Source organism: Tympanuchus pallidicinctus, unplaced genomic scaffold (genome assembly GCF_026119805.1).
Source record: "Tympanuchus pallidicinctus isolate F22 unplaced genomic scaffold, pur_lepc_1.0 scaffold15, whole genome shotgun sequence".
Classification (NCBI taxonomy): domain Eukaryota; kingdom Metazoa; phylum Chordata; class Aves; order Galliformes; family Phasianidae; genus Tympanuchus; species Tympanuchus pallidicinctus.
In genome coordinates, this window is record NW_026294669.1 from 822589 (window position 1) to 836490 (window position 13902).

At 50.0% G+C, this 13902-nt stretch overlaps 1 protein-coding gene across 4 annotated transcripts in view; it reads right to left on the bottom strand.

The window, feature by feature from the left end:
- The window catches only part of GPD2 (glycerol-3-phosphate dehydrogenase 2), a 53913-nt gene extending 40971 nt beyond the window's left edge, over positions 1–12942 (bottom strand). The window contains exons 1-2 of one of the 4 annotated variants that reach the window (XM_052675217.1): positions 12788–12942; positions 2398–2505 (exon numbers count right to left, since the gene is read on the bottom strand). In XM_052675217.1, coding sequence (XP_052531177.1) covers positions 2398–2499 — 102 coding nt within the window. In that variant the 5' untranslated portion in view covers positions 2500–2505; positions 12788–12942. Of the gene's footprint in view, positions 1–2397; positions 2506–3037; positions 3123–12533; positions 12553–12709; positions 12729–12787 lie in introns of those variants that run through there. The other 3 variants (XM_052675218.1, XM_052675222.1, XM_052675219.1) reach the window with 3 other exon arrangements.
- Between the last annotated feature and the right edge of the window lie 960 nt (positions 12943–13902).

Here is a 13902-nt window from a genome sequence, read left to right on the forward strand (position 1 = left end):
GCAGCTCACCACCCCTTAGCTTTCCCTCGGGGCAACCTGGGACAGCTGAGTTGCACAGGAGCATCCAGCATCAGCTGAGCAAACACAGAACAAAGACAGATAAGTCAACCGCACTGCGTGCTCAGCGTTACTGACCAAGGGAGGTCTGCATTCCTTACCTGGGGGCTCTAATCCCAGGATGCTAAGCACAGCACAGACACACAGAGTCACTTACAAACCAAGCATGCTGCTTTACTTGCATTTTATTTCTGTCTTATTATGTGATGGATTCTGATCTTGAAATAACAAACAGACTTCTTACATGCAGCCAATTAGTGCACATCTTGGGGCAATATCCTTCCCTGGCACAGGAAGACGAGATCTTTGCCCTAGCATACATTTGATTGGCAGGCATTATTAAAAAGAGGACACTTGGGCTGGGGGACATGCCCACAGCTTAGATATGTCAACACTACAAATGGACTGTCCCCCTGTGTGTCAATCCCTGCAGTCACGTTCCACCTGCTGCCCTACATTAGGTGGTTAAGGCAGAAGCTTTAAGGGACATCACGTGGGAAATGTGCAAGTTAGTACAGCATGAAAACAACACGCTGTTCACTTGACAGATCCATTTGCTTACACATATGCTAGAAATTTTTCAGATCCTTTGTAGACAGACACTACACAATAGGTCCAGACATCAAGGGACAAGTGGATGTTCTCATTTTGACACCACTTTCTTTAAAGTGTGTTGTTTTTGTTTTTTAATTTGCCTTTGGAAATTGGGAACGACCATCCAATAATGGCAGTGGAAATTCTTGAGTTTTGAAATATTGCATATATGACAAATTATCTACCCAGATCAGTTGTGCCTTCCAACTCCTTCTTTTATTTAGCAGTCCTAAGATTTGAAGCTGCAGTTTCCAACAGTAATGAAGCCAGATTGTAATATCCTATGATAACGGCTCCAGAGAGAGTTAGATTAGCAGCTAGGCTCAAAACAGGCAGTCCAATGGGAAGCTCACTTAAAATGCTAGGCTTTATTTTTTGCAACAGTATCTGAAGCTATAAGGATCCTGGCTTATCCACTTTCCTGCTAGGCTCCCTGGGAATGACTCATCTCATTGGCTTTACCAACATCTCAGCTCTACTCCTCTTCACAGGGAAACAGCCAAAAGATTCAGACTGTCATTTATCCACACCCATTCTGCACACCTTCATGAAGTTAAGATCTACCTGTATCCCTGGGTTTCAGCTCTGGTGGTCTGAATGGGAACCCACAGTAAATACGTAGCTAAGCAGCTCGTGGTAACTTGCTGTTGGTAAGGAGCTGGCCAATTGCATTTCTAAGGTGAGAAGCAGAAAGCACCCTGAAAAATGAGCACCCGCTCACCTAGCTGCTGGAAGGCAGGATGAGGTGCCCCTCTTAAGCCTTAAGCTCTTTCCAAACCAGATGGAAGTAAATCAGGCCAGAGCTCTGACTGCACCTACGTGCAACACTATGGAACACCAATTGCAGTGCTGGCCAGGAGTGAGGTAGCAGCCTCACTGCCTACACCTAACAGATGAGAAGATGTGTTCTTTACACACATAGCATACAAATATATGAACTTCTGAAGCACAACACAACTGCACTGAAATAAGAGGTATGTGCCTAAAACCAGTAGCTGCTGATCAGCACCAGCTCTGCCTAAAAGCAGTCCACAGCTCCTGTTCCTTCTGCTGATGTTTTCCCTAGGTTTTTGCATAAAGAAGTGGCAAACGAAAACAACAAAACATGGCTGCTCCAATTCACCTGGAAGAAGCTCCTGCAACAGTGACACAGTCTAGAACCAGGAGCTACTAATCTGTCCCTGCTACTACTATCTTTCTTTATCAGTGTATTTTCACCATCTTCCTTCACTGCTCTGGGAATCCCATCAGTGTGCCTTTATTACCCAAAATACAGCCTTACACCATGTCCCGAGCATATCTTTGTCTAGGTTGTGCCCACCCAGTGAGACACCAGGGCTACCAGAAGCAGAAGACATCCCACAGTTTTCTGAACTGCCCCAAAGTTGCCACAATCACTGTATAAAGCTGAGATTCTCAGGTAAATCTAGAGTTCCTACGTACTTCAAGCAACCTGTACTTCAGCTGGTACTTCCCACTTCTCCTGCAACTAAATGACATCCCTTAGTGGTATCCAAAAGGCATTTTTTAAACAAGAAAAACGATTTATATGAATCATATTTTGCCACTGGTTAAAGACCTGCAATGGTGAAGCATCATTGAATGCCATCCTCCAGATAGCACACAGCAAATCAAGCTGAGAGCTCTTGGCACCCCTTCCCAAACAAAGCTATTCGTACAAGCCTAACATACGCTTAAACAGATTTTAAGCTTCATATTTTATCAGAAGTCATAATTAATACTTACGTGTTTGTTTCTATACTGAGAAAATTGAGAGAGGCCAAAAACTGTTGCTATGGCACCTCCTCCAATGAGAACAGTTCCTTTCACTGCCTTCTGAAATGCCATTTTTTACTGTAAGAAAAGAAGATAAAAATTAATAGGCAGTTATACCATGTCAGAACGTAGGCAACACAGAATAGACCATTTGTAGAAGACGAAGATGATGTTGTGACAAGTTGGAACTTAAGAGTAGCAATAGATTAATTAACGATTTTCATCGCAATAGCAGCGACTTCTAAACAAATGTAGACAGAGGCAAGCCAGAATGCTCTGGTATTTGCAACTCAGGCAGAATGACAAAAGAGTATTTAAGCACACGGGGAGATGTGTGGGTACACACATACGTGGTGCTGTACGTACCTGCATACATGACAAGTATTCACAATACTGTGGCAATAGCAGAGTAAGAACACTGCCATCAGCCAGATGGCCACCACATCCTTATTGCAGCAGAACAGCTGATCTGCTTGCAAGATCACCTTCAGCTCCCCTCCATCCCCTCAAAACCATTTTTACAACCAATTATCCCAACAGCACTCCATCCCACGTCTCTACCAGGCATTACAGCCCTGCTCCCACAGCTCCCCAGCACAGCTCATCCTACCCAGGCACAGCACAGAGGCGATGAGCTGCCAGCCAGGAATGGCTCCTCCAGCGCTGAGCGGCAGCGGAGGCACGGGACAAGACTGAGTGGTTTAAAACAAGCACAGAACTCTATAATCTAGCTTCAGAGGTATTAAAGCCAGGCCTATGTAGGTCAGGAACATTCTTAAAAGGCCCAGTGTTTGGGGCTGAATGAAAAATTTGCATGGAACTGACCTGAATCTTAAGTAGGCACAACCCAACCCATCCTGCCAGGACCAAAGCAGCTCGCATCCCATAGAAACATGTGTCAAGTTAGAACAGCTCAGACAAAGCTGAGTCCTGAGGTGACAAGGGCAGCTTTGTGCCCCAGCTCCGCACAGCAGCCCCAGCACAAAAGACAGCACTGCTGCAACACGGCACAGGCAGCACACACAGCCCTGAGAGCCCCTGTGCATCTGCAGCATGGCAAGGGAGGCTCTGGGCATCATTCCACCCTTCAGTTGGCATTACAAGTGGCACCAAAGATCTTTAAAAAACAAAACAAGTAAGAAAACTTGCTTTAAGAATTGATACCATCTTTGCTTCTGTTCACTGTGCTTGCAGCATGCTGGGGGGAGAAAGCACACCAAATTACTGCAGGCTTTAGGAATGATGTATGTACTGATGCACAGATTGTTGTGCAGGAAGAGGACTTGCACCTTCCCCAGCGTTTTTGGGAAGAGCAGCACACACTCTGCAGGGTTCTCATCACAAAGACAACCTTTATTGGACCATAAGTGGAGTACCAAGTTTTCCACCGACTTTATACTTCAATCTCAAAAAAGACCAACTTCACCTTTCCTCTATATTGTGACTGGGAGGAGGGCCCCAAATCCCCCCCCCCACCCGAATTAACAGAACTACAAAGAACACACGCAGGCAATGAGCATCAGGCCACACACCTGTGGCTGCACAAAGCACCTGGCAATGGCAAACACACACTGAGAACTCTGTGTACTGTGCACTGTCACCATACGGCCTCTGCAAGTCATTAGAATAATAACTTAACTTCCAACTGCAAGCTGGAGGCAGCCTTCAAGGAGTTCCACACACCTTATGCAGCAGCACAGAGTCACTTCAAATAGGGCTGCAAGACCCTGCCTCACAAACGCCTGCTCTGGGAACACAATATGCTTTAGAATCCAAGCAAGTTTCAAAAGAACAAATTAGCATCTTCCAACAAGCCAACTTGCATGACAGAAAAAACACTGGCTTTCAAGAAAACAAATGGAAGTATGTCCTAGCACTTGTTTCTCCTTAAATCACCACATTTAGCTGTGAAGCCTGGGTACAAGCTATCAGAACCAAAGCCCCACATCTTTGCTCAGCAGGGCCAAAGCAGAAAGCTGGAGGTGCAGGGGCTGACCGCCAGCCCAGCTCCCCAGAGACCTGCACTACTTCACGTAGTTATACAAATTCCTGACAATTACAGCAATTTTTTTCTCAAAGCAAGGGAATTGTGATACCAGAACTGCGTGTCCTGCTGGATCATACTAACCAAGTTTTTTTCATTAGCCTGGAGCCACAAAGACGGTGAAGGGATTGGAGCATCTCCCTTACAAGGAAAGGCTGAGGGAGCTGGGTCTGTTTAGCTTGAAGGAGACTGAGGGGTGACTTCATTCATGTTTATAAATATGTGAAGGGTGAGTGTGATGAGGATGGAGCCAGGCTCTTCTCAGCGACATCCAATGACAGGGGCAGTGGGTGCCAGCTGCAACATAGAAGGTTCCAAGTAAATAGCAGAAAAAGCTTCTCCATGATGAAGGTAACAGAACACTGGAACGGGCTGCACAGAGAGGTGGTGGGGTCTCCTCCTCTGGAGACATTCAAAACCCAGCCGTGTGCCCTGACCCGGGTGTTCCTGTGCTGGCAGGGGGATTGCACTGCATGGTCTTTTGAGGTCCCTTCTAACACACACTCTGTTATTTCTGAAGAAATCCAGCTTTTTAAAAAGGAAGGAATCACATCACATCTTGTAACCAGTTGACCGTGACATGTTTAGTTGTGTTAAAGAACTCCTGCTGCACCAACCAAAACTAAATTTTCTCCGCCCGTGAACCAAACCAGAAGTATCACTGCATAAATGAAGAAGCACAAAAATCTGTGTGCTACATTTCCAAGCTGTTTGCACAAATTTATGAATATAATAAAAGAAAGACTCGACACTCAGTGAGTTACATAAATAACTACATGGTATTTTTTTTCAGTAGCTTGAAGTACTATTTTCTTCTGACTACATTTTGCTGTTAAAATCCTCAAGCTACATACTCACATAAAGAATAAAAGCCTTCTAGGACACAGCTGGGAAATAAGATACTTGCAAACATTACACCTATTCTTCATATTTCAGAGACATACCTCACCTGCTTCCCTTTCCAGAACCAGTGGGCACTGACCCAAAGTCTCCCACTCGCAGCTGCATTGGTTCAGGAGCTCCCAGTGCCACAGCTCCCAGGTCTCCCAGATGGGGGAACTGGTCTGAGCAGCCCCAGCCACCACAAGCAGCCCCCCACAACAGCTGCCACAACCCAGACAGCATCAAAGCAACTCTGTCACCAGCACTAACAGAGCACAACACAACCCTTCATATGCGCAAGCAGCTTCTGGAGACCAACCATCCTTTAACAGATTATCAGAATCACACAAAAGCTCGACTCAAAATTGGCTTCTTGGATGAGGCATGCAAAATCTTCAGAATGGTGTCTTTTAAACCACTGTTTTTAAGCACACTAACCTTTCCCACCTTCTCCACTGAAGCTTTACACCCTACAGGAGCAAGGCCTCCAGCAGGGCACAAAGGCGCTGCCGCCAGACCCCATTTCACCCTAACCAGTGACGTTCCATGTGCCACATCACAGCTCTGCCGCAGTGTGACAGGAATGGTGTGGCACCTTGGTGCCCTTCTTATGGCCAACTTCCAGCCCCTGCAGCTGGCTGTCCCCTTGGGAGGGGAGAACAGCTCTTGGAAACAGTGACAGACACCATTTGTGTGGACAGCTGTCACATTTTGGGGTGCATTGCACCGTGACCAGCAGGGCAGGGAGGTGCTCCTCACCTCTGCTCTGCCCTGGGGCAGGGGCACAGTTGGAGCACTGCAACTGTACAGGGCCAGTTGGGCTGGGGAGCTCCAAAGGCCCCTTCCAGCCCCAGCACCGCAGCTTCCTCCAGCCCACACAGAAGCTCCTCACCCACACAGCCCTGCTCTGGGCAGGAGGATGGCAGCAGCACGGCCCAAACATGGCCTGGGCAGCCCTGTGGCTCGGTGCCAGCACAGGCAGAGAAATGCCAGGCTCGCTAAGCATGCACCTGTGGAGGTGTTCCCTGTGTCCCAGAGGAGCTTCAAGGGCTACTGCAAGCATCAAACAGGATGAACCAGAGAGCAGAGAGGAAACAGGAAAGAATGCAGGCCGTGTAATTATGGCAAAGATTGTATGTGGAGTGCCACAGATACAGACAAGAACCTAAACTCGAAAGCCCTCATCTATTCCAAGCAGATAATAAAACTTGACTCTCTTCCAAGCTGCGATCAACAACTTGTGATGGAATCTCAGAATTTTATATTAAGACATATCGTAACAGCATGCAGCACACGAAGCAGCACAGTCTGAAATAAGTCATCCTTCCAGAACACAAATATTCTGAGCGGCCTTTAAAAATGGCTCCAAAGTGTACTCCAATGCTGTACATCTCCAGGTTGAGCAAGCCTTACCCCTCGTTTCAAGGCATATTTTGATGCGCAGCACCTGTGGGTCCATGTCCTCAGCTACAGGGCTGGGGCAGCCCTTGGTGGGCCACAGATCAAGCTGCTGGATGAGGGGGATGAGGGAGCCCTCTGCTGCCATAGGGCACAGCACGAGCAGCAGGCACCACGTGCAGCGTGATCTGCCCAGATGTGGTAAGCAACCCACAGGGGACACTGCCCAGCAAAGCAGCAGAGCACAGTGCACAGGGATACACAGCAGTATCAGCTCGAGTTTGTAGCTATCTTAAGCCTGCCTATCAGAAGTGTGCTACAAACTGCAGAAGGTAGTACAAAGGAGAAGAAAGAGCCAGCCTACAGGAAATGGGAACCACACAAGAGGTTTTATCAGGACAAACTCATGCTTTCGGTTTCCAAGCACTCACTACAAACTGCCTTCAGAGCAGGAATCGCTCCCTCCTGCACTGAATTCCTACCCAGCAACTCATTGAACTGAGGTGGTAGAGAGGAGCGTAGTTTCCCAGCCAGCAGTTCACCATGGGAAGCACACAGCCCAGAGCTGCAGGACCCTCAGCCCAGCCCAGCTCTGCTCCCCAGTAACACTGCCAAAGACAGGGCTCTCCCGCTTTGCTCCAGCCCCAAGCTTAAAATCCAAAAAGCAGACAGAGAACAACTTACTCCTGTTTCTAGATAAACTATTTCAACAACCCGTCCTTGAGAGAAGCTTCCGAGCAGGGCATCCCACACGACAGGTCTCTGCCTCCCCACCACTGGCAGCAGACTGCTGTGATGCCCACGAGGAGCACAGCCCGCAGCGCCCGGCCAGGCACTGAGCAGGCAGCCTGCTGTTGGCTGGGATCTCGGTTGGGGTTGTGTCACTCTGCAGCCTGCCAGCACGCACACCTGTGGGGCTCCCAGCACTCTCCAGTTAGCCTCACTTCTGGGCTCCGGTCCCTTCTAATTACCGAGGTATGGGGCTAGAGCTGCAGAGAGCACAGGGAAAGGAATGGGGGAGGAGGGAGCGAAGGAAGATTCAGACGCAGTACCGCAAGCTGGAGATCAGAGGAAGATGACTACTTTAGCAAAAATGCAGAGACAGATGGATACAAACTGTAAAGCTTTGCAATAAGTGTGACGCCCTGTATGCTGCCATCAGACATGGTGTATGAGACGCAAAACCTGTTAAATTAAGAGAAGAAATCCAATCTGTTATGTTGTATATCTGAGCGCTTTATGAGGCCATTACCATGGAATCTGGGTGCTTCGCATTCCATTTTAAATGAACACATCTAATAAAGTGAGTCATTCAATGGAAGACTCAAAAATAGAAAACTTATAATCACCCCCACTAGGGTTTGCATAACCTGCCATTCGCACGGTAGCATTGTATAACCCAGTGCTTTCCAGTTGTTCCAAAGCTCCTCAGGTGAACACTGGGTGATGCAAACTCCAAACCAAAGATCCCTGCAGGCTGAGCTGGGCACTCTGCGCTACCTCTGCTTCTCCAACCACTGCTACCCCTGTAATGAAGCTTTTGATCCTTCTGGCTGGGCCACTTGAAAGGTAGCTGCAGTGCTGGTGCCCAGGACCGCAATGAGCCAGGCTGTAATCAGGATTCTTACTGCAGGCAGTGCTACTCAAGAGCAGATACTGACAGCTTGCAGAATGCATCCATATAGGAAATGCTCAAAGAACATGGGAAAAAAAAAAAAAAAGGATGTAATGGGATCACATTAACACCCCACACAACACAATCATCTACCATGTCCCATGTAGCTGTTCTTGTTTGCTTCTTAAGTGACTAAAGCAGCTAACACTTTACACAGTATGTCAGACCACGCTAACTAAAGTAAGCATCTTAGAAGGCAGTAATTAAAGCTTCAATCAGCCAGCGCTGGAGATGCTTGCCCTGCAGCACTCCCACAAGCACCAAGCACCTCTGTGCTCAGCCTGCACAGCTCCCATCTCCAGGGCTGCCCTCTGCTCTGCTCTGCCCAGCAGTGAGACACAAAGTGGCGCGCTGAGAGGCAACCAAAGCCGGTTATCTCACAATCTGGGCTCTGACACACGCCCTCATGACTTCTGAATCTCATTCCTGCAAGCCACAGCTGTAAGTGAAGCCACACAGCAAGACAAGCTTCCAGCAGATGCAGAACTTGGCTGTCACCAAAACGCTGCTGAAGATGACACTCCGGATCCTCTCCTAAAGCCTCTGATGGTTACTTCAGGTTCTTAAATACAAGTTACAGCACTTTAATTAAACTAATTATCTCAGAACAACCTCACCAAGCAAGCACAGAAACACAGCCTATAATATCTAAACAGCTGGCAGGGTTAGAGTCCCTTGAAGCCATAGACCGCACTACAAATTTTAAGTTCCTACACCCTAAATTTAAAGCTCCCAAATCCCACAGGCCAACTTCCACTAATTAGTGGAAGCAAAGCAGCAGTTTGCCATATGGGGAAAATGCTGCCCACGCGGTGAGCGGGCCTGAAAGGAGCTGCATGGCATGTCACAAAAAACCACGGCAAAACAAAGAACAGCCCTCCTGTCCTCGTCCTTCTCTTGCTCCCCACTGCTTCCAACTTCCTTGCTGTTTGTGCTTAGGTGACCAAGACCTTCCCACGAGGGTTAGATGGCAGCCCAACTGCTTTAACCCTACAAGGGTTTAACATGGACTTCTCTCTCTCTCCTATTTGTATTTTTCAACTTGACAACTTCCTTTCCCATGTCACACACTACCATCACTCTCCAAAAACAAAACAAAAAACCTCACAAACTCAAAATAAAATAAAAACGTACCAACGAACAACTTGTCTTACAGATAAGGCAAGGAGGAGCTAGACAAAGTTACTGTATAGGTGTTAGCCTTTTCTGGCATTCCTCATTCACTTTGTATTTAATGCAGATACCTGACAGGAGCCCACCAGTTCAGCTTCATCCTAATACTTCTACCTACAGCTCCTTCCTTCACTCCTCCCACTCCAAGGCAAATAGTAAAGGAGAAAAGTAAAACTCTGTGTGTTAAACATATTACAGGACTGGGCATATGCAGACAGGTACCCACTCAAAGGAAGACAAACACATACAAACTAGGTTAATCATGGAGGCGTGTCAAGGAAGCAGCCTACTTTTACACCCAGAGTTGAACTCAGCTCCCAGCCAACAGCAGGGGCACGCAGTCAGTATCACTTTGAAAGAAGAACTAACACTTGGTTTGAGAAACACTTTGCGAAGCAAATGAGTCCCTCTCCAAGGCTCGGTACCCAGCCAGCAGAGGAACGCCAACCCAATCTCCATTAGCACTTTACATTTATAACTCTGGGCGAGTTCATCTGGCATTTGGAATCCTCTGAGGCAGTTACACGTTCGCTTGGGAACTTGGATCAAATGCGGTTATTTGGAGGTAGAAAATGCTTCTCCCCCTGCACCACTAAAAAAAGAAAATAAAAATCAATGCTATGATAACGTAGAAGAGTTCTGATTGCAAATTGTTTGCTCATGGTGTAATACAGGAAGTTTTCTGAAGCAGTGCTTTTTGGAAGAAGCAGAATATACCTGCATTGGCAAGAGCCGCAGCATTGCTGCGGTGCAGCCCTACAGCAGGTGCTGCTGAGAACAGCCTCCACAGTGCATCCATAGGGCACCTGCTTTCAGGAAGCCCCAGTCCTGCCCCACAAATACCCACAAAGCAGCTGAGGTACACGAGGTCTTCCTCATTTAAAGGAAGACCTTCCCACTTCTGTCTGATCTGCTTCAGACCTTCTCCACCCCTAGGCCCCAGCACTCACCTACCAACCGCTCAGCCTTTCCCACTCCTCCAGGAGCACACAGGGCAGGCAACCAGCATGCTTGCAGCAGGTCACTGGCACAGGCACCTTCTTCTGAAATCTGCACCAACAGACTCCCACCAGCTGCAGTGGCACGCTCACACAATGGAGCTACTCCCTGGAAAAACAGGCTTGGACTGCAAACAGAAAGCCAAGCCCTACATAGCTGACATCTACAACTGCACTATCAATCCCCTAGTTTAAACGAAGAGCAGCAAAGGCCCATAAGCTTTAGAAAAGATACATTAATTTTTGAAATCCTATTTGGCAGCATGTAAACTCACCAAAACGAGGCACCTGACAGATGCAAGCTGCTGCTCAACAGGGTTGCCTGCAAATGGAAGCCCTCATTATGTAAGAAGTAAGATATGTACACAGGGAAATAAATAATTGCAAATTGGACATTGGGGGGAAGGGGGGGGAAGCATATTTCTCTTATGTATTTGCTAAAGCATGAACAGCACTGTGAACAGTAAGCACACAGCAGAACCTGTATGAGCTTTCACTTGGAAAGCTGTGCACTGAAGGCCTTTGAACCCATCCAGTTTTCTATGCTTTTATTAGCAAGAGATTACCAGGCAGTAATGGATCTCTAGATTTAACAGTTCATTAAGCAGAAGGGCACAGCCTAGGACACCGCTGTCACTGTGCTCCTGTGTGTACATATATGCACACAGAACTAAGTAAAACAAAACACTCATCCACAGATTGTTACACACAAAGTAACACCATAAAGTAGTCGTAACGTCTACATAATTTTTCATGTTCACGTCCTCACTGAAAGCTTTCACCTGGTGCTACAGTGAATGTGCATGCTAAGTGTCTAACATTAATAACACTGCACTTGTTGCTATTATAGAGGAACCTATACCACATTACACCTTAACTATCAACAGTTAGATCTCCAAATACCACTGAGTCATTACTACTCATCACACATTGCTCCCATTGCTGCACGCTGCTGAGGAGCTGCATCTACATCAAATGAGAAAAGGGAAAGGCGTGATTAAATTCAGTTAAAAATACATCGTGCTGCCAACAGCTGCCTTCTAAGCCCGCTCCTCATCCATGGCTGGGATTATCTTACAGAGGGACCCGGGTGTCTTCAGGCTGGTGGTATAACAAGCCTTGCGTAAGCTTCGTGCTCGGGTAACTCTGGCTGGCAACATGCAATAGGGAGAGCAGTTCTGAGAAATTGCAGTGGAGAGTGAAAATAAGACACAAAAAGCACAGCCATTAACCTGAACGCCTTCAGAAGATAAACACAAGAGCCTGCAGTGGTGACAGCCCCAGGCACAGCTCTCCAAGCCCCTCGGTCCCTCCCTCTGCAGCCTCCCTGCACTTGTAACTAGATGCAAGGCTGGGCCGCGTTCCTGTGCCACTCCTCCCATCAATGCAACACTGTCCCTCGAGAGCTCGTGGCAGCGCGGCCAGCAGAGCCGCAGCCGCCCAACACGCACAGAGGGCCTGCTCTGCTCGTGGCACAGCACGCAGCCGGCAGGTCCGGGTGTTTTCTCAAAGCGTCCACGTGCAACCCCTACCCTTCTGCAGCCACGGGCTTACAAACATTTGACCGATTAAAGAGATAAGGAGCAGAAGAACCTCAGGAGTTCCTTATTACACCCATACACTCTCACCCAGGAGCAATGCCAAGTGTTCAACACAAGCCACAAGTGCTCCAGCCCTACCGTGCACAGCTCAGCATCCCACCCCACCCCCGCGCTCACATCCCGCCGCATCCCAGCCGCAGCACGGCCCCTTCCGCAGTGAGGAACGAGCAGCTGCGGGCCACCTGCGGGACACGCACAGCGGGACGCGGCGGGCCGGCTGCGGCTCCTCAAGGCACGGAGCTGCCGTTCACGGAGCCGCCGTGGGCTCCTCCGCGCAGCAGCCGCACGCCGCTTCTCCCTGATTCGCACCGGCTCCCCGCCGCTCCGCCGCTTACATAAAAGAGCCGAGGATGGGCCGCGGCTCCCGGCAGCTCCGCGCGATGGAGCAGAGCACACGGGATGCTCCGGCCCGCCGAACGGCCGCTGCGGCTGGGCTGTGCCGTGCCGGGGCAGCCCCTCGCCTCGCCTGCCTCACCCCGCCCGTCCCTCCCCGCGCCCCGCCGCCCGTTACCGGCACATCAGGGCCTGGCGGCGCGCAGTGGCCGTGCCGGTAGAAGGGCTCGTTAGGCCCCACTCTCCCGGCCCTTACCCCGTGCCGCCGGCGCTGCCGCTCGCGGAGGCGGATGCCGAGGAGAAGCGGTGCGGTTACGGAGCGGCCAGGCGGCCTCCCCGCCCCGGGCTATATTTGGGCGCGCCCCGGGGCCGGGCCGCGGCTGCCCGCGTGGCGCCGCTCCAACACGGCGCGGCCCGGCCCCTCCTCGGCCCTCCCCCGGCCCGGCCCGCAGCCGTCCCACAGCCGTCGTCCCGGCCCGCCCCGCCGCCCGGCGCTGCCCCGCGCTTCGGAAAGGCCGCGCCGCGACGCGCGGCCTCGGTTCGGGCGGACTGGGAACCGCCGGGACGGCCCCATAGAGAGCCGCTGGGGGCCGGAGCACCTCCCGATGGGGACGGGCCGAGAGCCCCGGGGCTGTGTGGCCGAAGGAGAGAAGGCTGAGGGGTCTGAGCGGCGCTGACCCGCAGCTGAAGGGCCGGGATGGGGCCAAACACACGTGGGTGCTGTGAGCTGCTGCGGGTCGGGATGGCGAGGATCCAGAGGCCGCTTCCACAACCACGTTGTGGGATTCTGGCGCCTCGAGTGGTTTGTGTGCAGTTCTGGGCCACTCGGTACAGGAAATACATGGAGGCCCTGGAGTGTATCCAGAGACAGACAACAGAACTGGGCAGAGCCTGGAATGCAGTCCTAATGGGAATGGCTGAGGGAACTGGGATGGTTCAGTCTGAAGGAAGCCCCGAGAAGACCTCATAGCTCCCTACAGCTCCAGAAAGGAGGTTTAGAATCATAGAATCACAAGGTTGGAAACGACCTATAAGATCATCTAGTCCAACCGTCTCCTCATCACCATTGCCACCACAAGCACTAAACCATATCACGCAGCACGTCATCCAGACGCCTCTGGAGCACTGCCAGGGATGGTGACTCCACCACCTCCCTGTGCAGCCATTCCAGTGCCTGACCACTCCCTGAGAGAAAAAGTTCTTCCTTATGTCCAACCTGAACCTCTTCTGATACAACTTGCGGCCATTGCCCCTTGTCCTGCTCATTGCCTGGGAGAAGAGGCCAAACCCCTCTTCACCACAGCCTCCCTTCAGGAGGTTGCAGAGTGCAGTGAGGTCTCCTCTAAGCCTCCTCCAGACAACAATCCCAGC